The sequence below is a fragment of the Sphaeramia orbicularis genome, chromosome 5 (genome assembly GCF_902148855.1).
Source record: "Sphaeramia orbicularis chromosome 5, fSphaOr1.1, whole genome shotgun sequence".
Classification (NCBI taxonomy): domain Eukaryota; kingdom Metazoa; phylum Chordata; class Actinopteri; order Kurtiformes; family Apogonidae; genus Sphaeramia; species Sphaeramia orbicularis.
Genome location: NC_043961.1, coordinates 20,737,915 through 20,759,889, shown reverse-complemented (window position 1 = coordinate 20,759,889; position 21,975 = coordinate 20,737,915). Strand labels below are relative to the sequence as shown.

Sequence of the window (21,975 nt, the reverse complement as noted above, 5' to 3'; positions counted from 1 at the left end):
TATATTTTATAATACAACGTTTTTATGATATATAATATGATATATATATGTGTGTGTGTGTGTGTGTATATATGTATATCGAAAAAAATGCAGACAATAGAATCTGCAGTATTTAGTCGTGGTTATTTTGTTTTTATGTATTTATTTTCACAAATATTGCATGTGAAAATAAGCATTGAATGTTTGGAAGTTGTGACCGGAGAGGAGAGCGGAGCATCCACCGCGGCAACGCACGTCACGTGACCACCTTGTCTGCTGCTGGCCGAGTGAAGCGTGTTAGCAGGTAATAAAAACACATATTTTCTTATGTTTTACAACTTTGACTCCCGTATGGTCATGAATTTAAATCGTTGCTTCGAGGGTACTTTCGACGAAGTAGTTATCCACAGGGTGTATTGTTTTGCCGACAGAAGCTTGTGAGGGATGTCTTTCGCAATTTTTCTGTTGTCTTGTTTCCCGGCGAGAAATGTCGGGATGGGATTGTGCTTTGCTGTGAGGCCTTTCCGCTAGATTTGATACAGCTTTGTTGTTAGCCTGCTAGCTTTTGTTTAGATGTCCAAGACGTGACCGATGTCAGTGCCAGTGGCGTTGGATAACTGTTCGTATCTATAAATACACATAAGACTTTAAGCGAGTCGGTTTGACGGCCGCTGGCTCTGAACTTGGACCACATTTAGATAACTTAGCATCGTTAGCTAGCTCCATCCAAACTGCATCGTTTGTTCAGTATCGACGGTCTGGTGTCAGCATTAGCATTTTAGGTAGCCTTGGCTAACTTCACTTCACGCAAGCGAGGACAAAGGGGTCCCTAGTACCATTTGCTCCGAGTCGTTCAGTGTTGTGTTCATAACGACGCTAGAAGAGTCTGATTTGTTTTTTCAAGGTAAATAGACAATGCTAACCATTACCGAACAGTCCGGTTTGAAGACAATAATAGAGCAAGTGGCTAACGGTAGCACTGATTCAAAACAAGGGTCCGCTTCAGTTTACAACAATACAGGATAATTGTCAATTAACTTTGAATTTTCTGTAAGCAGTTATTTCTTCATTTGCTGATTTTTTTTTATTGTCATCTCCATATGTTCAAGTACATCTTTGAATCAAATCAGATGCTACAAATTGAAGCGAAGAGTGAACTGTATTATTGTTTTGTTATTGTTTATGTTCAGTACGTTGATGCTCATACATATCTGTATTCATTTGCCGTTTTATGTTTGACATACACAGTGTTAGTGGCGACCTTGGTTGGCGACGGTAAAATGCTTTTTATCGCAGATAGTGGTCTTTTTTTTTTTTTTTTTTTTTTACCGAAATTCCGTTTGATGTGTCCTTTTACATTAGCTTTGTTCAGACCAGCAGCCAATGGCATCAGTGCATTTGCCCACGTCACTCAGACACTGTAAACTGGATTGCTATTGTTCTCTGACATAAAACAAATGGGTCAGTGGGAATTTCTGTAGTTATTATCCAGGTAATAGACACAGTTGTCTGAGTTTCATATTCATGTTCTAGTACAAGGTTTTTTTCTTATCTGTATTGTACATCAATGTGTTTGTAAATGTATAAATGGTTGTGTCAGTTTTTTTCTTTCATTCATATTTGTGACTGAAAATGACTATTTCTCAGTTATGTATCATACCTAATTTGCAGAAACTCCGCTATTTGGCATATATAAACACTTAATGCAGTTTGCATATATGCACATAAAAAGAATGCTAGTGTTCTGCTGCACAACTCTGGTTCAACTTTTGTCAAGTGCAGCAACTGTGTGCATGTAATGGTAAATTGCTGGAAACCATCTAGCAGCGTAAGTTAGGGGTGTGTGGTGTTTATTCTGCTTCACACACTGTGGTCTGTTCTGTTTGTAAGAGGACACTGGGTCGCTCTCCTTCCTTGACCCAGATTTTCACCAAAGCTGTTGCATCACCAGGGCCAACTGTGTGTCTTACAGCTTCCATAAGGGCAGTATTCATGATTGTTCAGTAAAGCTTAGTTATGCCTAAAGACATATTTCTGGTATTTAATGCTTTATATGTTTGTTTGTGCCTACGTAAAGCCCTTATCATTGAATGTATGCCACTGTGTACATCTATGAATTTCAGATATGTTCTTTGATCTTATTACTTTTTCTTTGCAGATTTTTGTATTTTGTACATACAGAGTTTTGTAAATACTGTATATGATGAGCTCTCTGGGCAGCGAAAAGGCCCGGGGTCCTCGGGAAAAAGCGCTGCCCGTTGCCACTCACACATCACAACCACAGAAACAGATACAGGTAAGTCACAACAGCGTGAAAAATACAAAAATACACACATCTGCTCCCCATTCCATGAAATTTTGACATAACTAGATGTATGACCAAACAACAGTGCAGTTATTTACGCAGGAGACCTCTTATCTGTTGTTTCTTTTGAAGGAACAACACATCAGACAAACCTCTGAATGCAACAACAGGAAGCACAGGTTGATCCATTTGTCTTGCTGCGTCTTTGTATTACAGGCTACTGCTGAACAGATTCGACTTGCCCAGATGATCTACGATAAGAATGATGCTGACTTTGAAGACAAAGTTAACCAGGTGAGAAATTTTTGTGCGCTTTCCAGAAGACACAGTATTATGTTGTCTCTACTAGGCTGAGACATCCACATCGTATTCCTCTACAACTGCATTAAAGCTAAACTATGATTTATTGATGTGACTTGTTTCTTGGTTTGATTTTTTTTATTGCCATTGCCATTTCGTCCCTTGAGAATCAGCTGGTTCTATGTCCACTTTTCCTCATTTTGAGAAAACAGTGTTTGAAAATTTCACCTGTCTGATATCTGATATTTGGAGAGTTATCAATCATCTTTTGTGTGGAATAGTGTTGACTGTGGAAGGTACCCTAAACATATTGTTAACATGTTCTAAATCTCCATAGGCTTAGAGATATAAGAAGTCAGAAATGGACATAGAACTTTCTGATTCCAAGGTATATAAGTTGCCCCTGGCCAACAAGTTCTATGTCCAACATAGGACCTGGTGCCTTTACAGGTTTCACTTATGATCGAAATCAGGAAGTTCTGTGTCCACCAGAGTTATTTTTAAAAAAGTTATGAACAACTAAGAACGTTTTAGTCAGTAATTACATGTATTTTATACTGATGTCACACAATACAACATTAAAAACCATCCTTTGCTAGTGTTTTCCAATCCACATGTATTTAAGGTTGACAGCTAAAATGAGCACATCTATCCATTTTCATTAAAGGTAGAATGGTGAATAAACATGTTAGGACACCGGGAGTACCTGAGTAAATTGTGTTAACTCAGTTTTCATGGCAAACAACCATTTTCCAGCCATACTTCAATCCTCAAAGGCAGGATAATTAGTTGTGGAATGTAGGCAAATGATGTGTAATACCATGAACGACCTTTTTAAGACTGAGGATTGATAATTATTGAAAATTCTTTGTACACTCATAGATAAAAGTCAGTGAATGAGCCACATTCTCATTTGAACCTGACTCCAGACAACACTGCCCACTTGACCAGAATCTATAACATAAAAAATAAAAATTAGAAAAAAAGTGTATAAAATGCAAAAATTGCATCAAAATTAAATATACATTCACAGGTAAAACGATTTTATCAAATCAATGACAAGTCTGTAAATGAGCCAAATTCTCATTTGAACCTGAGGCTGGGACAATATTGGCCACTTGACCAAAATCTAGTATGAAAGAATGAAAAATAAAACTTATCCAGAAATGCCAAATTTTGCATCAAAATGCCTCATACACTCAAATATAAAATGACTATCAAATACACAAGTTTATCTATGAGCCACCTTCTCACACCTGACTCCGGGACAGCCTTGCCCGTCTAAAAACGCCAAATTTGAACACTGAACTACTTTTGAGCAAATGTCACATGATCCAGGTATGGCCCCTGATTGGTTCCTCCTTGGACATAGAACTACCTGATTTGAAACGAGCGCCACTCAGGACATAGAACTAAATGTTTCTAGGTGTGAGTGTGTGTAGATGTTTAGCTTGGAGCTAAGCACTTTGGGACCTAAACTTAAATGATTTTAGAATGTCCTGATATGCTTAACTCCATTTCTGCAAAAGGTGGACATAGAACCAACTGATTCTCAAGGGAGGATTTGCTGGCATCATTCACTTTAAACAGGGTTCCCGCAGGGTCTTAAAAAACCTTAAAAGTTTTGAATTTACAAATCTGCATTTAATACCTTAAAAATGTCTTTAAAAGGTATTAAATTTGATATGGTAGGTCTTAAAATATGTTGCCATAAACTTATTGGCTGTATTGTGTTCAAATATGTCTGTTAAATGTCCAAACTGCAAAGAAAGTAACATTAGTCGACTCAGTTCCACTTGTTCAAATTAGGAACCAATTATCGCTAACTTTGTAGCCCCCAGTGAGAAATGACTCGGAACGGTGGGAATCAAGGGGTTGTAGTAAATAAATACATTTTCCTAAATTCTCAGTCACAAATTTTTGTCAGTATGGCTGTGAAATATGCATTAAATTCTGCTCCAAGTAGTTTTAAAAAGGTCTTAAAAGTAACTTCTAGAAACCTCTAGGAACCCTGTTTAAACTTTACTCAAGCATCACTGCACTACTACAGTCTGTGGTAATGAAACAAAAATAAGTACATTGTGACTCCGCTGTCATACATAACTGTCATTGCATGATGTGGCCTGAGGCACTAATGGTGGATACCTGACAATGTAAACTAACTGGGGGGAATAAGAGACAATCTGTTCAAAGTTAAAAAGATGCTGTCGCACCAAGGTCTTAAATGTTTATCCAGTTCCACTCTATTCATTCTGCCTTAAGTCTGCAATTTTCAATTTGCCCATTATTACATGTTCCAGTCTCAATATTTTAAAGTTGACAGACCTAATATCAAACTGTCATTCCTCAGTCAACTGGTAAATATTTATTTAACTGGTGCCTGTTGCTTTTCTCAGCTGATGGAGGTGACTGGAAAGAACCAGGATGAGTGCATGGTAGCGCTTCATGATTGCAATGAGGATGTTAGCAGAGCCATCAACTTCCTCCTGGAGAGCACCTCGGACATGGTAGGTGTATAAACTCACTTGGTTTATCTTTATTAGCTCATACAGGTATCATCATTGTTTTCATTAGAATACATTTTGAGGGCACGAGCCACAATTGAAACTGAATTGAATTAGATTTTTTTTAAGGATACGAACCTTCTTTTTTTTTCTTAACTGTGATTTCAGGACTTAAGCTCTACAAGGTTAGCCTCAGTGCATTCTATTGTGAACACTTTCCTGGCTACTAAAGGTCTAACACATGCAGGTTGCTCTGCCCGTGTGTTGTGTGTCCCAACATATTTTGAAGAATACCAGCCGGCACAGATGGCTAGGAGAGGCTGGAGGGCAGGGCAGTCAGCCAGTTTGCTACGCATGTTGTTGTTTTGGTTTCCAAAAATAGCAAACTGCTGGTTTTCCTTTTTATATAAAAGGCTCCGCTGTTATGGTATAGTTTCAGAAGCTCTAATTAAAGCTGCTCATGCTTTGTCATTGTGATAAGATGTGTAATAAAATGAGAGTGAATGAATTAAAGTGAGCCGAGTCATAATCAGCATTTTATGATTTTTTTTTTCAGTCTATAATTTAAATCTCAGTCAGTTACATTCAATATGTAAGAATTTAACACTCACAGTCAAACGTATATTTAGTTTTCTTATACAACTCAGCTGCACAGTACTAATTTCAGTACCAATGTTGATCCAAAAATTAGTGGTTCCCTGTATTTTCCAAGATGAGTAAAGTATCCCTTTAGTGCTTGGTATAACATCTCTTTTTTTTCTGTGCAAAATATAAAAGTATAACCAACAGTAGCATTGCAGAGATTTCTCTTTTAGGTGTCAGAAAGTCTTACTAAATTGAATCAAACAAATCTTTAGAAGTGTTTTTTTTTTGTTTGTTTGTTTTCTTTTTTTAGAAATGCAGGGAGACATTTACTGAATTATACTCTAATTACCTGAGATTTTTCCATGATACATATTTTTCATATTGGCTTGAGGCAGGGGTTTTTTGTATACTTTGCATCTTACCAGGCATGTCCTTAATTTTCTTTTAAACACAACGAAATCCTTCTATGGAATTTTGTTTTTCATTTTTTTTTTTTTTTTTTAAGAAAAGCGAAATTCATTCTAATGTCTTCTTTCTGTTTGCTATCACTCCTCTTGTCTTTAGACCTCATGGGAGACGGTAGGAAAGAAGAAGCCTCTGGTGAAGGAGGGTCCATCAGAAAGCAAGGAGAACAAGGAGAACAGGGAGAAGAAAGGAGAAAGGGAGGCCAGTAAGGGTCGTGCAGCAGCCAATCGCAAAGGCAAAGGAGCCAATCGCACCCGGCAGGGTATGAACCCTCTACAAGCCCTCAAGATTCATGCACTTTGAGTTTAGAGCTTCTTTTCTGGATGTTGGGTCAGTATTTTGAGACATTTTCACTTGCATTTATCTGTGTGTCTGAAAATACACAGTGCGTCCAGAGGAGAATGGTGTGGAGGTGACACCGGGAGACCGCGGTTCAGAACGAGGTCGGAGACTCAAAGGTGGTCGAGGTGAGCAGAATCGCATCAAAACCCTGACAGTGCATCGTACACTTAAGGAGACACTGTTGACGTGTGTGAATGTAATGTTCCGTAGGATCTGGAGGTCGAGGCAGAGGGAGAGCGCCAGCGGGGAGCAGGTTCTCTGCCCAAGGAATGGGGTATGAGACTAACATATACACTCACATACATCCATTTTATAACATAAAGGGCAAATTGAGGTTTGTTTTTTTTTTTTTTTTTCTTTTTTTGTGTGTTGATAGTACTAGTTTGTCTATGTAGTATAGTCAAATAGAACCCAACTAACAAATACAAACACTCATAAACTTCTTTTACAGATGCCAGAAATACAAAGGATCCCCTATGGACTTTCAGTTCTGTTTCAGTATTACAGTTCTCGTTTGTTTTATCGCTCTAACATTAGTTGATCTCAACAAGGGAGCGAGACTTTCAATCTTTATAATGACTTATGGACTCTGCCATCAGTAAAGACTCATCTGGGACAGTCAAAATGCCTATGCGTCACCCAGTGGGAGTTTTATAGGGAACCTATATATAAACTAATGAAGAGAATCTGCTTGCAACCAATGTAAATCACAATATTCCCTTAACCTTTTAATTGGTTTAGCGCTCAATGTTCCCCATCTTCATTCTTGATCAGGACCTTCAATCCTGCGGACTATACCTCAGAGGCTGGGACAGGGACCACACAAACTGAAGTGTGGGACACAGTGGCCAACAGCAACACTGATGGGACAGGTAAGTTCCAGAGTACACATACACATGTTCTGTACTGAGCATGTTTGCTCCAGATCTCCTGTGTCTCGTCTTCTACTTGACCCATGTGTATTTTAACCCAACACTGGTTGTGCTTTAGTTGCCTGGAGGAATACCTTGGAAGACTGGGCAGCTGAGGACTGGAGTGAGGATGTCAGTGTGAGTTGGGAATTAAAACGTTAATGGAGAAGTAAGATTTAAAAAAAAATAAATAAATATGTTGATTTGTGCCTACATTAAACTTTTCTCTTGGGTTTTTCTGTGTTTTTTGCAGCTTTCAGAGACCAAAGTATTCACCTCCTCTTGTGCACCACCTGCTGAGAACCACATTACACCTGGGCAAAGGTAAATAACCTTTGTGGCTCACTGGAATTATTTTTGGCTTTTTAATTACATATAATTTAGGTTGTGTTAATGCATGTCAAAGATATTTAACTAAAGGTGTGATTTGAGGGTTTTTTTTCTTCAGATTTTAGAAGTTCAACTTGCAGACTTTTTATAGCAGCATAATAAGCAGTGTAATTAAAACAATAACACTCTAGTCTTTATGGACCAAATGTTTCAGTGTAAACCCATAAATACATTTTTGGATCCCATGGTCGTTCAAACATAAAATTCTATATTATCAGGTTTCAGAATGTATTTATGTTTTTCCTTATGCACGGCACCAGGGTTAGTAAGCTGCAGTTTAATTTTACATAAATTACAGAAAATGCCTCTGTTCTCATGACATGAATGGTAACTTTACTGACTATATGTCAGTCTGGATCTTGCATCTCTGCTGCAAAAGCCTGTGGTTGGAGGAAGAGAACCACCTTCCTCCACTTCCTCTCAAAGTCTGGTCTTCACCAACTCCCACCACCACCAGCCAACGCAGCAGCCACAGCAGCCGCCTCCCAGCCGCAGCACCACCAGTAGCACAAGCTACGCACACGCTGCTCTGGTAAAAAGAAATGCTTTTGATCCACACCTCCACAACCATCCTATATTCATCCAACTGAATCTACACAGACAAAAGTGAACTTTCTTCTAACTCTCTTGTTTCTGTCTGTGTTAAGTCGTCGGTTCTGGGAGCTGGTTTTGGGGACCTGGGCCAAGCCAAGAGGACCCAGCCCAGTGCTGGAGCTCAGATATTGGAACAGTTGAAGGGTCCTGGCTTGGGTCCGCTACCCTCATCACAAGCGGCCCCTCCTGTCAGCACCCAAGGAAGTAACACCTCCATCGGCCGCCTGCCAGGCCTGGGAGCACCTGTACCTCCGCCCTCATCCTCGAGCTGGGACATGAAGGCTTCAGAATCCAACACCACCTCACTCTCTTCGCAGTTCAGCCGTAAGTGTTAAATTATAAATAATTGTGGTGCATGAAAGTCAGACAACTGAACTAAACTAAACTGAATTATGTGAAATACTCATCCTGTTTCTGTGTGTGCAGGTGAGTTTGGCCTACAACCAGAGCCGTCTCTTGTGCTGAGTCAACTGGTTCAGAGACACACTGGCCCTTCCTTGCCCCTGGCACGTCAACCTACTCCTCCATCACAACAAGCACCCCCTAGTTCTGCCTCGCCTGCTTCCCAGCATACCAGCACGCCAGCGCAGGCAGGCCCAGTGATGGCAGTTGCTGGTACGAAACCTGCTGCCAATGCAGGGCTGGATCCTCAGGGTGGCAGTATGCCACAGCAGCAACGGGCACAGCTCAAAGGACAGAAACGAAGGATACCTCCCACGTCAAAGGTAGGTGGGCGACGGGCAGGTGGCTGCAGTTAAATTTCGATTTACATTTGGCTGCTTTTGGAATTCCAGTTCCAGAAATGACCTCTGACTTGGGTTTGTTCCTCCTGACAGATACCCTCCACGGCGGTAGAGATGCCAGGCTCAGCTGACATCCCTGGATTAAACCTTCAGTTTGGGGCGTTAGACTTTGGCTCCGAGTCAGCATTACCAGAGTTTGGCGTTGTTGACAACTGCGTGAGTGCAGCATCTAGGGAGTCCACGCCAGCCCCCTCCACAGCACCCCCTGCACCAGGACCAGGCACACAGAGTCAGACAAGCCTGTACTCCAAACCCCTCAGGTACCAATACTGCTCCCTTTTTCACTATTGCTACAATATTTGCCCTGATTAATCTTTATATGTTAATGTAGAATATGTTATTTCTAAGAGAAACAACAAATCCATCCTAACCCATGGATAGAAAAAGGCAAGCTGGGAACTATGTCCTGTTTTACCTTAACATAGTGCTGCTAATTTAGGAACAAGATCTCAGCATGGTCGCTATTTTCAGTGTGTCGTTGCATGTTGGAGGCTGTTGTTATTTGTGGAGGACAATGAAAGTGTAAACATGCATAAATAGTCACCCAGTGTCAGGCCTAATTCCATTAACATGTTCCATTGAAACATTTTATGGATGGATATAAATTGGTAATGCTTACATCCTGGTGAAAATTCAGCTGTTACCTTCATTTAAGTGTTTCATATAATGTCAAGTTTATTTATACAAACTTCGTCCTTGAATAAGATGGAGACTCTGTAACATTTCCCACAGTGCTTTGTACTGACGTCTCTGTCCTCCTGTCCGTTCTGTTGTCATGCAGTGAGTCACTGGGCAGCCCACTGTCCGTTGCGCTCCCCCTGCCCCTCTCCTCATCTGAGCCAGTATATCACTCTTCCTCGGTGGCATTGTCCAGCCTCACCCCCTCTTCATTAGGGACTTCCAGTTCCACCAATCCTCCCTCTTCTTCTTCAGCCCCATCCACCACCTCCTCTTCTGTGCCCTCCTCCTCACCCTTCTCCACAGTGGGGGGAACTTATGATGGGACCATGCCCCCTCACACACGACTGGCTTTTTCCCAAAGCAAAGAGGCCACAGTGCCAGTCATGGTGAGTCGAAACAGTTTAAAGTGAAGGTTCTTAAGCTTATTCTATGCTTGGACATGAGGGATTATCTAAATTCAAATATGTCACAGGGGAAATATTGGTGTAACATTTAGAGCATCCTGCAGTGTGGATTTGTGTAGCCCATTTCTCGTGGTCTTTATCGGCATAACACAGATAAAGAGCAGGTCACTGAATTTTGTATAAATATGTCCAAGCTGATAAACTGAGACCAACGGTGTGAAAGCGATGACTGTTCAGAGAATGTCCTTTCAGTGTTGGGCTCGAAATACCCCTTTTTAATACAGCCTCTTTCAGTATTCAGATCATCACAGTAAGATTCAGGATACAGCAACGTGAACCATTGTTAATAATCAAGCTCAGTATGTATGTTCTGTTAGATTTTCACCTTTTATATGCAGTCAGTGTGATTGCTTTAAAGTTATATTGAACTGTCTCTGCATGTCTTTGGGATATTTGGAAATTGGTCACTGAGCTCCTTTCTCTCTCCTGTCAGAATGGTCTGAATGGTGTAAGGACTTCTGCTGCACTTGACAGTAAGCTTCCTTTTACAAAATAATTTATTAATCTTATGCATTGTATTAAGAGACCCCGTAGACGCAATATATTTTTTTACTTTCCTCAGCTTCATCTGCATCCTCCACGCCAAAGCCAGAGTCCCCGGCTCTGAACATAAGCACCAACAGCGCTACCGCCCCTTCCTCCCACTTGCCCTCGTCCTTACCTCCACACAGCTCCACTACGCTCTCCAGTCTGGCCCAGGATCTGCCCTCTGCCAGCCAGCTCACGTCGCTCAACAGGTGAGGGTTATAAATAGTCTGCAGGTGTAATTACACTTCAGCCTCTTATAACATGAAGAAAAGAAAGTCTTCATGGCTCTGCTTTGTCTGTCTTCACTCTGCAGCCATGCCAGTAGTCACTCCTCAGTTTCAGCACTGGGCTCCAACTCCCTCACGGTGAGTTTCAATTGGTATCGACATTAATCCATTATTTTAAACCAGGTGATTTATAGTCTGTGGTTTGCTGTTAGTCAGCTAAGTGTAATCTAAGTTTAACTGCAGTTGTGAAAGGTTCTAAATCCAGCGCATCCAAACCTGGGTACACTCCCCAGACTAGGGCTGAGTAAGAGATTTATTTGAATTTTAAAGCTTTCATTATTTATTTTTTTGTCTACAGTCAGTCAAAACAAAGAATTAACAGAATCTCAAGTGTAAGTGTATAATATTTTTATCCTCTTGAGATCTAGCAGTGCATTTTTGTCCTCTGTAGGTGACAAGAATTTGACAGCTTATCGTTAATAAAAATAAAAAAACGGTGTCCATTGCAAAGGACATCCATAAAAAAACAAGAAAAAATGCATCTGGAAAAACTGTTGCATTATGCTGTTTCTAATCAAGAAAATTATTTAATGTAAAAAAAAAAAGCCCAAACTTTTACTTTCCTGGGTCTAAGGAGGATATAATTTGAATAATATATAGCATCACTTACAGGCAATGACTGTTCTAAAATACTCACAAAGCACATTTCTCCAAAGAGCTTTCAGTTTACATTTTTATTGAGCAAGAAAGGCCTCCAGAGAAAGGGTTTAACTTGATTTTGTGATTTAGGTATCGTCCACATAATTGGAAGAACAAAAACTTGAATTCATTCATTTACCTTAATTCCATGTTTCAGCCAGTTCTGTAACAGATGGACTCTTAAAACATATTTCTGTCATGTATCTCCCTGTAGTACACCAGTGTTGACAGCAGCAGTGTGAGCTCTCTGGCTCCCTCATCTGGCTCGTTTGCGTCATCACAGCCCTCAGCCTCAGCACTCCACTCGACCCACAACAGCAGCAACAGTAGCAGCAGCAGTATCAGCCACTTGGCCAACATGCCCAACATGGGCAACAATATGAGCAGCACAGTTGGCGGTATTGCTGGCACGAGCGGGCTACATTCTGCTGCGACCGCCGCCACCAGCGCAGTGCTGGGACTTGGCTCCAATGGAGTTCCTGCCACATCCAACCTCTCTGCACCTAGGACCACCCCCCTGCTGTCCTCCTCAACTGGTACGCACATGCTCTGTCACTATTGGGGATGTTCATAAGTGAAAGATTTCTAACATTATGCTACATAACGAGAGGATGAATAAAACCTCTGACTTGAGCGCTTGTCTTTTTCTCCCATAAAAGTATGAAAGCAACTGTTATTGAATCTTTATCCTTGCAGGTAAAGCTCCTCCTAATCTGTCCCAGGGAGTGCCTCCTCTACTTCCCAACCAATATATCATGGGCCCAGGGGGGCTGCTGCCAGCATACCCAGTAAGTTGATCCTTAAGTTTTAGTATGAGTGAACACAGGCTGCCTGTCTTCTCTATGAAATTATCAAATAGCTCTTCCTTTATTTAGTCACTGCTCAGATGTAGTCATGCTCACAATATTTACACTCAATACCTCACAGAAAACATGATGCAACATTTTTCTTACTGAGTATTAAGGTTACATTTGTGGCACCTGACCATATCTGTCCTTTGCGCATCACAGCAGATCTACGGCTATGAGGACCTCCATATGCTCCAATCCAGACTGCCAATGGTGAGCCTCATTTAACATTCTTGGGCAGTTTTTATTTCTTAAGATTTATTCCAGGGTTTACACAGGCCTTTAAAATAAAAAAATTATAATTGTATTGGAGCACGTCCAGTCAGCCATCAGTCATTATTTTGCTTTATTCTTATTGGGAGCCTCACCTAAGTCTGTTTTCTTTCATACTTCCTGTATGGACCTGCAGTAGATCTTGAATTGCTTTCATAATGGTCTTAAAATGTTTTAAAGGTAACATGTTGAAACCTGTATTGTTACCATCTACTGTCCTCACTCATAATGTTAGATTGTCCTGCTCTTGTTTGAAATTTCTTCTTAACCTTTTCTGTCCTTACAGCCCTCTTTGCAGGATTACTACGGAATTACATTCCCTGGCCCCACAGCAACTCTCTCTGGCAGAGACGGAAGCCTAACAAACAACCCCTACTCAGGTAAAGTACCTTCACCTTTTCCTGACCTTTTCTCAAATCAAGAATTGCTCTCGGATGGTTCTTATGTTTCCTGTTTTTTTTTGTTTTTTTTTTAGGTGAAGTCACAAAGTTTGGCAGGAATGACTCCACCTCTCCAGCACCCCCTACGAGCCTGGCAGCTGCTCAGCCCCCCCAGGCCCAGAGCCAAGGACAGAGCCAGGCTCAGCCTCCTCAGGCCCAGCCTCAGCCCCAGGGCCAGCCACAGCACCACAGCAGTCAGCAGGCCTTTCTGCCTCCAGGCTACAGCTACACAGGCCTGCCTTACTACCCTGGGGTGCCCGGCGCTGTCCCCAGTGCTGCTGCCTTCCAGTACGGCCCCACTATGTTTGTCCCCCCCGGGGGCCCAGGACCAGCCTCAGCAAAGCAGCACAGCATGGGGCTCGGCCTGGGAAATCCCTCCGCTAGCCCCTTCCAGCAGCAGACCCAGCAGCAGCCCAGCGGTTACGGTCAGCACACCTTCAGCTCAGGTTAGTAACAAGTGCACACCAAGGAAATGCGAAAGTTCAGTTGACTCAAAAATGTTGAACTCGGATTCTGTTCTTATTAAAAACCTGAAACCTACTTGTGTTGTTTACATATTGTTTGGTGATAGAGTGCATTATCCAGACTTTCACTTTGGTCTTTTGTGATCAGGGTATGAGGAGCTGACAGCAGGGCCAGCAGGAGTGGACTACAGTAAAGGGTACAATTCCTCCTCACAGGGACAAGCCAAATCTGCTGCTTCTGGGCCAGGGAAAGGTAAGGACAACGAGACCATGAGCTGTTTCTAATCTCCTGTTTGAGTACATTTTATGTAATTCAAACATTAATGTTGATCTTGTTATATTACCAGGCGTCTCAGTGACGTCCAGTAACTCGGGTGTGCCAGACATCAGTGGAAGTGTTTACAATAAGACCCAGGTGAGCTCATAACCCCATAACCCACCCTGTTGTCTTCTTGTACATTTACATTTTTTGCTAAATTATTAAGGCATGCCTTCTCATGCTTACCTTGTTTGTTGCAGTCTTTTGATAAGCAGGGTTTCCATGCGGGGACCCCTCCTCCCTTCAGCTTGCCATCTGCGCTGGGGGGCCCAGGGCCTCTGAACCCTGGAGCAGCTCCTGGAGGCTATGCACCGGCCCCATTCCTCCATATCTTGCCTCACCAGCAACCACATTCACAGCTGCTACACCACCATCTAGCTCAGGATGGACAGGTAACCCCGAGAGTACATTTTTCAGCTGGGGTGTCAAACATTTGGCCCAGCAAAGGGTCCAATCTGGCCCTCGGGATAAATCTGCTATGTATAAAAATTTCAAAGAAGACATTAACAATCAAGGGTGTCACTGAGTCTAGACAAGTTTTTTTGATCGTGAAGTTAAGTGATATATATTTCAGTTCCAAATGCCTCTTACCAAAAGTTTTATGTCTTTGTAGATCCACTGTAATCTGGAAATTGTAATGCAGATGCATAAATGATAAACTGAGGCATAATATTGTTAAAAGTGCACTTGAGACATTTCAGGTTGTTCACAGTTTAGGCTATTCACATTTTCATAATTATATTTTTCAGAGTTGTCATTATTTCTAGTTTATTCTGATATTATTTTACTGATCTAGCCCACTTGACATTAAATCAGGCTTTTTGTGGCCCCTGAACTAAAATGAGACTCCTAATTTTTTATTTAAATATTCAACTGTGTCCACCTTATTAAACAATCTTAGCACATATCTCAGGTAGTACATGTTACCATTTGGTTTACATGTACCTGTGTTATAAGGATCAATATCACCAATATGCTTTGGTGGGTGTACATAAAAATATCAAGTTTATGGAGCTGCAGTTAATAAAGTAAAGAAGTTGACCACTAGAACGTTGTTTTTTGCCATTTGGCCACATAAAACCAGTGACAGAGTTCACGAATGTGTTGAAGCTAAAACTCAGGAAAGTGAACAGTGTCCAGATCCACAGCTGTTACTGACTGGGTGGGGTTTGTTGTCGTCCTCTGGGTTCAGGGTGGTCCGAGCCAACGCAGCCAGTCCAGCAGCCTGCAGCAGAAGAGCCAAGTCAACAAGTCGAGCTACAGCAGCTCCCCCTACTGGGCCAACTGAGGCGGCTTCATCTACAGTGTGTGGGAGTGTGCGTGCATGGACAGACACCAACACACAGCACCACACCTGCACATCTGAGCGACGAGATCATAGAGGGACAAACCATTTTACAACACAAGCTAAAAACACACACACTACCACCCCTTCCCTTTTGCTCTGTATATCCCCTTTTCAAATTTATGGCTGTTGTATGTAAAATATATTTATGTATGTATTTATACAGTATATATGTATTGGTAGGACATGAAATGTGGTTTTCTGCATTTTGTTTTTATTTTGAAGGACATTTTATTTCAAAAAAATGTGGAAAGATGAGAATGCTAAATCATGGAGATGAAGTCGGTGAATATACTTGAACACAAGCATCTTGTGATGTGGATTTTTTTGTATGCATACATGAACCGAGAATGATGTACATAGATTCTACACATCATTTTCACGGCAAAGGCCTTTTTTTATTTTAGAAGAAATAAGTTTTTGTAACTTTGGTCTCCCGCATCTGTGAATCCTTATATTGAGGGTGACTTGAGTTGATAGCTTGACTTTTCTTTTTGCCCCCTTTTCCTTCCATCTGTCTCTCATTCCTCAACTATTACTAGTTGGCTGGTATGACCGGCCAGGCCTTGGATTTGATGTCATTTTAACATTGGTTTAATCCTTGTTGTCCAAATTAAAAGTTATGAACAGTTTGTTGTGGTCTGACAATTTTGTTGCAATTTAAATCAGTTGCATATGCAAAGTTCAGCTTCAGGCACAAAGTTTTACAAATAGTGAAGGTTATTGATCCTAAGGGTGAAAATCACTTACATTAGTCATAATTCCCCTAGTTTAACTTTAGTCACAATAACAAACACTTGGTAGAATTGATGTGTGTGGGGGAAGAAAAAAACCCCTCAAATTTACAACAGCAAAACTGAACAAGAGGAATGAGTCTTTTGAAAATAAGTAGAATTTCCTGCAAAAAAAAAATCCACTTAAGTATTGTGCCTCCTTTGGGCTCTGGTCTTCTACCAGAGGCCTGAAGGTTCCGCACAGAATCACAGCACTTCCTAGGACTGCGCTCAATATATACACTTAATTTACAGGGGTTGGACAAAATAATGGAAACACCTTAAAACATCAACAAAATATAATTTAATATGGTGTAGGTCCGCCTTTTGCGGCAATTACAGCCTCAATTCTCCGAGGTATTGATTCATACAACTTGTGAATTGTTTCCAAAGGAATTTTAAGCCATTCTTCAGTTAGAATACCCTCCAACTCTTTTAGAGACGATGGCAGTGGAAATTGACGTCTTACTTGAATCTCTAAAACTGACCATAAATGCGCAATAATGTTGAGGTCTGAGGACTGTGCCGGCCATACGAGATGCTCAACTTCATTAGAATGTTCCTCATGCCATTCTTTAACAATTCTAGCTGTATGGATTGGGGCATTATCATCTTGAGGTGAAGGTGTTTCCATTATTTTGTCCAACCCCTGTATATCACTATTGGGGTCAAAACACTGTATTCAAAATCTGACAGGACACTTTAGAGACAATTTGACATTACTGTTGCTAAATGACCCACATTTTTACTTTTAAATTCATTTTTGCTTTAGTTGGACCATAAGGGATTATCTAAAATGTTGGAATGGCAATCAATTAAAGTTTGCTCTCTGACGGGACGTTGCTGTTGTTCTGACCCACTGAGAGGTTTAAGAAGATGGCTTAAAAATCCAACAGACTCTTAACTTTTTGCCAATCTACAAAAGGCTGCTCCACATGCCATGAAAGATTTTGTAGATCAATTGAACCACAAAACATTTATATTTTGTTAAAAATGTTTAATTGTGACTATTTACAGAGGTAAATTTCAAGGCACAAAGCATTTCTTTGCAGTAAAACCTGCTCGGAGGCTTCAAAATATGATACAACACAAAGCTGCGTACGTTATCTAGTTTTAAAGAGTAACATAAAAATAAACTGTACACAATAAAGAACTGAATGTTTTCTCTACTCAGAGTCCTCTTTCTTCTTCTTTTTCTTCTTTTTCTCAGACACAACAGGTTCTGGGGCCTCTTCTTCTGGCTCTGCCTCAACAGCCTCAGACTTTCGTTTCTTTTTCTTCTTGGCTGGAGTTTCTGTGTCCTCAGTTCCGTTATCTGTTGCAGCGGGTTCTGCCTCTATCTCGGCTTCTGCCTTTCGCTTCTTTTTCTTCTTTCCTGGGGTTTCTTCTGCTCCGTTCTCTGCAGCAGGCGCCTCCTCTTGGACCTCATCATCAGCTGCTTGTTTCTTCTTTTTCTTCTTCACAACAGTGGCATCTGCTTCTCCATTCTCCATCTTTAAAAAAAAAGACAAACAAAAGTCACTTTAAACTGATTTGAATGTCATCCCTTTAACAGCATCATGAGGATTCCTATCCGTATTATTTCAATGTCTGACTCGCTTCAGTGACGTGACCCACTGTTTAGGACCAGCCAATGGTTCGGAGTCAGACTGCTCTCGCATGTCGTACACTGAGACAGGACCACCAGTCTGGGTCAAATCTCAAATCTAAACATGCTTACACAGAACATAAAGTAAAGGCTCACCTCAGCTTCACCGTTTTCTTCACCATTCGCTTGTTCTAGCAACTTCTTTTCACGCTTCTTGCGTTTCTTTTCCTTCTTCTCAAGTTTCCTCTTTAATTCAGCTGTAGCGTCACCAGCCTGGGACATAAAAGTAAATAAAAGTGAGATTTGCTTCCAAGTAGAGAGAAACCAGAGGTAGCTTTAGAGACAAAATGCTGTGTCAGGCTCATTAAATCAGTTTTTACCCCCACAGTAATGTCAGGAGAGATTTGTTCATCACTCACAGCATTGACTCTGAATGTAAGGTTACAGCATTTGAGAAAAAAACCCAAAAAACTTCCCAGTCCTTGCCTAAAACACTATCCAGTTTTTGATCTAGTGCTCACCTCTTTCACAGCCTCTTTCATGACATCCACATTCTTCCGTGGGACCTCTCCAGTTTCATAGAAAGACAAACGCTCTTCCACCTGCTCTCGCAGCTTGTCACCAAAGACACTTGTGGGGAGTTCTGTAAAAAAAAAAAAAAAAAAAAAAGTCAACACATCCAGTCACATAGGGAGGAGGAGAAAACTAAGATTGTCTCGAGTAATGTGGCGTTGCTCAGAAATCAACTTCTCAACATCAACCCAGAAGGATGAATACTGTTGACGAAAAATATGAGCATCACTGCAAGCCGTGAAGCAGAAACATCAGAATTACTGTTAAGTGTGAGACGCTCATTGAAACCAGTTGTATTATTTCACTTACCGGAAAAACAGTCAATACGTGAGGCGATGGTGCACTTGTTTGCCAGATATCTGGAGATCCGACCTTTGTTCTTGGCAGCAGCACGTCCAATGAAGGTCGAGTGGAAGATCAGACCGTACTTGGGAGTGTTGCCACGAGTCTTGAGGGCTCTGTAGACATAAATCTGTTTTCATCTTTCATCAACAGTTACTGTTCTGACAATGATGAAACCATTTCCCCCTGACAAATAAATGTGCGAATAATAAAACATGTCACAAGCCAGTTTTATGACATGCTTTCAGTGACATTTGTAATCAGATTACTACACTGCATGACAACAGACTATCTTCATGTCAAACCCAAACTAAAATCTGTGTTCATAAGCTTTGATACCTACTGATTTAAGTTAAAATAAAGATTAGAAGAAAGCCAATGATAGTTTACAGATGATATACTTTGACTATGGCGCTAATGTCTGTACAAAATTATTTAGACCTCGAACAGCCATATACACCATCTATTCTAATTCTCTACCTCAGTGCTGTGAGTGTCTGCTCAGACTGTGGGGGTGCATTAGGGCGAGAGGGATCACTCTGAAGGAAACGTTAAAACTGGGTCTCCTCCAGTCACCCTGCTCTGCTCCAGCCCAGCCCTGCCATCACTGCAGCCACTTTTTTCCCCAGCAGGGAGGGGGTGCCCCAGTACCTGAACAGGGCCTTCTCTGCTCCCAAGATCTGTACAGTGGAGGCCGGGTACTTGGCCAGGTTGGTCAGACTGCCGGCATGGGAGATCAGACGCGCTCCCACCTAAAAATAAAATTTAAAAAAAAAGAAGCTTGAGTCTGTGTCACAAGACATTTCATTTACAAAACTGGTTCACACACATTGAGGACCATCAGTACCGGAGTAAGTTTTTCAACACTCTGATTCAGGGGATTGACAGATTTTGGTATAACATCACTGGTCCCATGTGCAAAATAAACCCAGCAATAAACTGCACTCACCACTTCTCCAATTAAAGCAGCCAGGTTTGGAGCCACTTGACTCATCCTGGATCGCAGGTATTCCTGCAGCTCCAGTCGATAGTTCGCCAAGGATACTACACGGTTTGAAAACCTCTCAATGTTGATTAGATCGATAGGAGAGATGTCCATACCTGGAGGGGAACAATTACAAAAGGGTTTGAGGAAGGGGACAACAATAGCATTTTCATTTACGCAGTAGCTGCTTCTGTAACTGTTCAAAGTTAATAAGTGTATACTTTCTAATCTCTTGTGCAATGGGTAATTGTTTCTCCCGACAGGATCCGCAGCGAGGATTTGAGCCTTCACTACAGGTTTATGAGAGAGCTACTCTGCCCCCCTGTGTTAGGCACCAAGAACATCATCAGTCCAAGGTGGGCAAAAAAGGGGCCCAATATAATTTTTTAATTTGCAATCTGAGGCTGCGAAAGAACCCATCACATTCTGATACAAATGGAACTGTGAGTTCCAGTGCCTGATAACCAACTTAACTGAAGACACCAGGTGTGCCATGTGTTGTCCAAAGTGAACTATGGTCTTATGTGCTTACCCATGGAGGAACGTGATGCATCCAAGATGGCTTGAGCCTTGGCAGCGTCCATCACCACCTCCTCCAAGCTCTCAAGGCTCTCCTCTGACAACTCCTTCCTGTTTCCAATGAGTTGGGCCAGGCGACAGTACGTTGAGTTGTCTGACACAATCTTGATCAGCTCTGGAAAGTGATAACCATACCACTCGCTGGAGAACCAAAGAAGATGACCGTGAGAAATGAATACTTGCACCATCAAACAAGAAAAGCACTCAGAGAGTGCAGACCTCTGCCAAGGCAGATCAGTCGTGTGTGTCCCCTGATCACCACCAAAATTGAATAATTTGTTCCTTGTGCCAGTATCAACATTTCCTGAAATTTTCATCCAATTCCGTCCATAACTTTTTGAGTTATCTTACTAACTAACAAACAAACAAACACACACACACAAAGCAAAGTGACCCCAATACCTCCTGGCGGAGGTAATAATTCCACAAGCTGTTAAGACAACCATGCTTGGTGAGAAAGTGCATGCGTGAGTCATTCACAGTGGATGTCTCATCCAACAGCACCTTCACACCAGACCACAGCTGGCAGAGCAGTTGTGTCAGAGGAGATCGATGTCCCTCCCGTTTCTATACAGCCAGTACTCTGAAGGTGTGCTGTCTGTGGTAAGCATTAGGAGGAGACTAGCATTTGGTCTGAAACTTGTACTCGACTAATCAAGTACTTAAACACACACCACCCTTTACACTCAAGACAAAACTGAAGTAGAAGATGAAAGATTCGTACCGGACACGCATGGAAAATGTATTGATGTCCTTGTCCAGTTGATCCAACAGAGCAATGGACTGAATAATCATGTTGTCAGCTCTGTTAACATTGAACTTGACCTTAGCTCTGGAGTAGCTGTGACCGAGACCCAGCTGAGCTTTAGAAGCAGCCTGAGCAGTCAGCCCCTTCACCAGAGAGTGGAAGTGGAGACGCACACCTGATGGGACAAACACACATAAGTATTTGTTGAAATACACAAAAGTAGCACAAAAGCATGTGACCTGTGGCTGTTCAGATTTTCAGTATGAACCATCATGAGTTCAGGATAAAAGATCACATCATAACAGGCCACAAGACATGTTTAATTTTACTGATTCTAAGCCTAATAATTGCAACTGCTTGCTACCTTTACACTGTAAACCATTCGTCATTTTCCTACCTCTGATGATCTCAGCCACAACACCACTAGTTTGGATAGAAATGCTAAATTCTTCTTGTAAAGCTGCTCCAATCTTGGCATCTGAAACCCCCAAGATTGCCTTCTTCTTTCCAGAACGGGGTAGATTTGTGTCAAGGAACAACTTAAGATCAGCATGAACCACACCTGCAAGCAATAAGACAAGTCACTTGTTTGTGAACCCTTTATAAATTACACTCAAGTTCCTGCAGTAAAGCCACTGTGGAAGTGAACATGACTGAGCCTTCTGACCTTTTACATGTCCAAACCATATCATGGGATGAGTCAAATACAGTCTCATATGTTGAGGTCAGTATTTGTTTATGGGTCAGGTTTATGGAACATGCACATCCATGAGAAAAAGAAAAAGGTTCTCTTTCCCTATTCTGTATGCACTCATTTGTTAGCTAAATACCGTTATGTATGATAGACGCTTGTATTAAAAAATATTTGACTTGTTTTTTTAGACACATTGGTCCTTACATCATAATAGGATCAAGAATTGA

The 21,975-nt window shown here is 41.4% G+C and overlaps 2 protein-coding genes and 2 non-coding genes across 6 annotated transcripts in view; 1 reads left to right on the top strand and 3 right to left on the bottom strand.

Annotated features, from left to right (window-relative positions):
* Window positions 1–214: 214 nt before the first annotated feature.
* On the top strand, window positions 215–16,098 carry ubap2a (ubiquitin associated protein 2a). Of its 3 annotated transcripts, none has more exons than XM_030134447.1 (27): window positions 215–283; window positions 2,138–2,275; window positions 2,501–2,578; window positions 4,981–5,091; window positions 6,238–6,400; window positions 6,525–6,605; window positions 6,691–6,754; window positions 7,255–7,352; window positions 7,471–7,529; window positions 7,645–7,715; window positions 8,133–8,313; window positions 8,429–8,699; window positions 8,802–9,100; window positions 9,212–9,438; window positions 9,960–10,245; window positions 10,757–10,796; window positions 10,886–11,060; window positions 11,165–11,216; window positions 11,992–12,313; window positions 12,474–12,565; window positions 12,788–12,838; window positions 13,185–13,278; window positions 13,374–13,784; window positions 13,951–14,055; window positions 14,150–14,217; window positions 14,322–14,513; window positions 15,314–16,098. In XM_030134447.1, exons 2-27 carry the CDS (start codon window positions 2,180–2,182, stop codon window positions 15,407–15,409), a joined length of 3,783 nt encoding a protein of 1,260 aa, XP_029990307.1. In that variant the 5' UTR covers window positions 215–283; window positions 2,138–2,179; the 3' UTR covers window positions 15,410–16,098. The 3 variants fall into 3 exon arrangements, with proteins under 3 accessions (XP_029990307.1, XP_029990309.1, XP_029990308.1); XM_030134449.1 differs by lacking the exon at window positions 215–283 and adding an exon at window positions 343–831; XM_030134448.1 differs by lacking the exon at window positions 215–283 and adding an exon at window positions 343–883.
* A 1,123-nt stretch (window positions 16,099–17,221) lies between these two features.
* Window positions 17,222–21,975, bottom strand: part of nop56 (NOP56 ribonucleoprotein homolog) — a 6,723-nt gene continuing 1,969 nt past the window's right edge. Inside the window, exons 4-12 of the mRNA XM_030134828.1 lie at window positions 21,452–21,616; window positions 21,031–21,229; window positions 20,260–20,447; window positions 19,692–19,843; window positions 19,394–19,494; window positions 18,710–18,858; window positions 18,349–18,470; window positions 17,984–18,100; window positions 17,222–17,732 (exon numbers count right to left, since the gene is read on the bottom strand). Of these exons, the coding sequence (XP_029990688.1) occupies window positions 17,406–17,732; window positions 17,984–18,100; window positions 18,349–18,470; window positions 18,710–18,858; window positions 19,394–19,494; window positions 19,692–19,843; window positions 20,260–20,447; window positions 21,031–21,229; window positions 21,452–21,616 (1,520 nt within the window). The 3' untranslated portion in view covers window positions 17,222–17,405. The remainder of the gene's footprint in view (window positions 17,733–17,983; window positions 18,101–18,348; window positions 18,471–18,709; window positions 18,859–19,393; window positions 19,495–19,691; window positions 19,844–20,259; window positions 20,448–21,030; window positions 21,230–21,451; window positions 21,617–21,975) is intronic.
* Window positions 18,180–18,247, bottom strand: LOC115420265 (small nucleolar RNA SNORD57). Its single transcript, XR_003935533.1, has one exon. It is a non-coding gene; the product is annotated as a small nucleolar RNA SNORD57 (small nucleolar RNA).
* On the bottom strand, window positions 19,973–20,091 carry LOC115420259 (small nucleolar RNA SNORA26). The gene has a single exon (XR_003935528.1). It is a non-coding gene; the product is annotated as a small nucleolar RNA SNORA26 (small nucleolar RNA).

Excerpts from the sequence above, each read along its gene's own strand:
- ubap2a (XM_030134447.1), top strand. The coding sequence starts at position 2,180 with ATGATGAGCTCTCTGGGCAGCGAAAAGGCCCGGGGTCCTCGGGAAAAA. Across the intron at positions 6,401-6,524 it reads AGCCAATCGCACCCGGCAGG|TGCGTCCAGAGGAGAATGGT; the intron begins GTATGAACCCTC and ends GAAAATACACAG. Across the intron at positions 6,755-7,254 it reads TTCTCTGCCCAAGGAATGGG|GACCTTCAATCCTGCGGACT; the intron begins GTATGAGACTAA and ends ATTCTTGATCAG.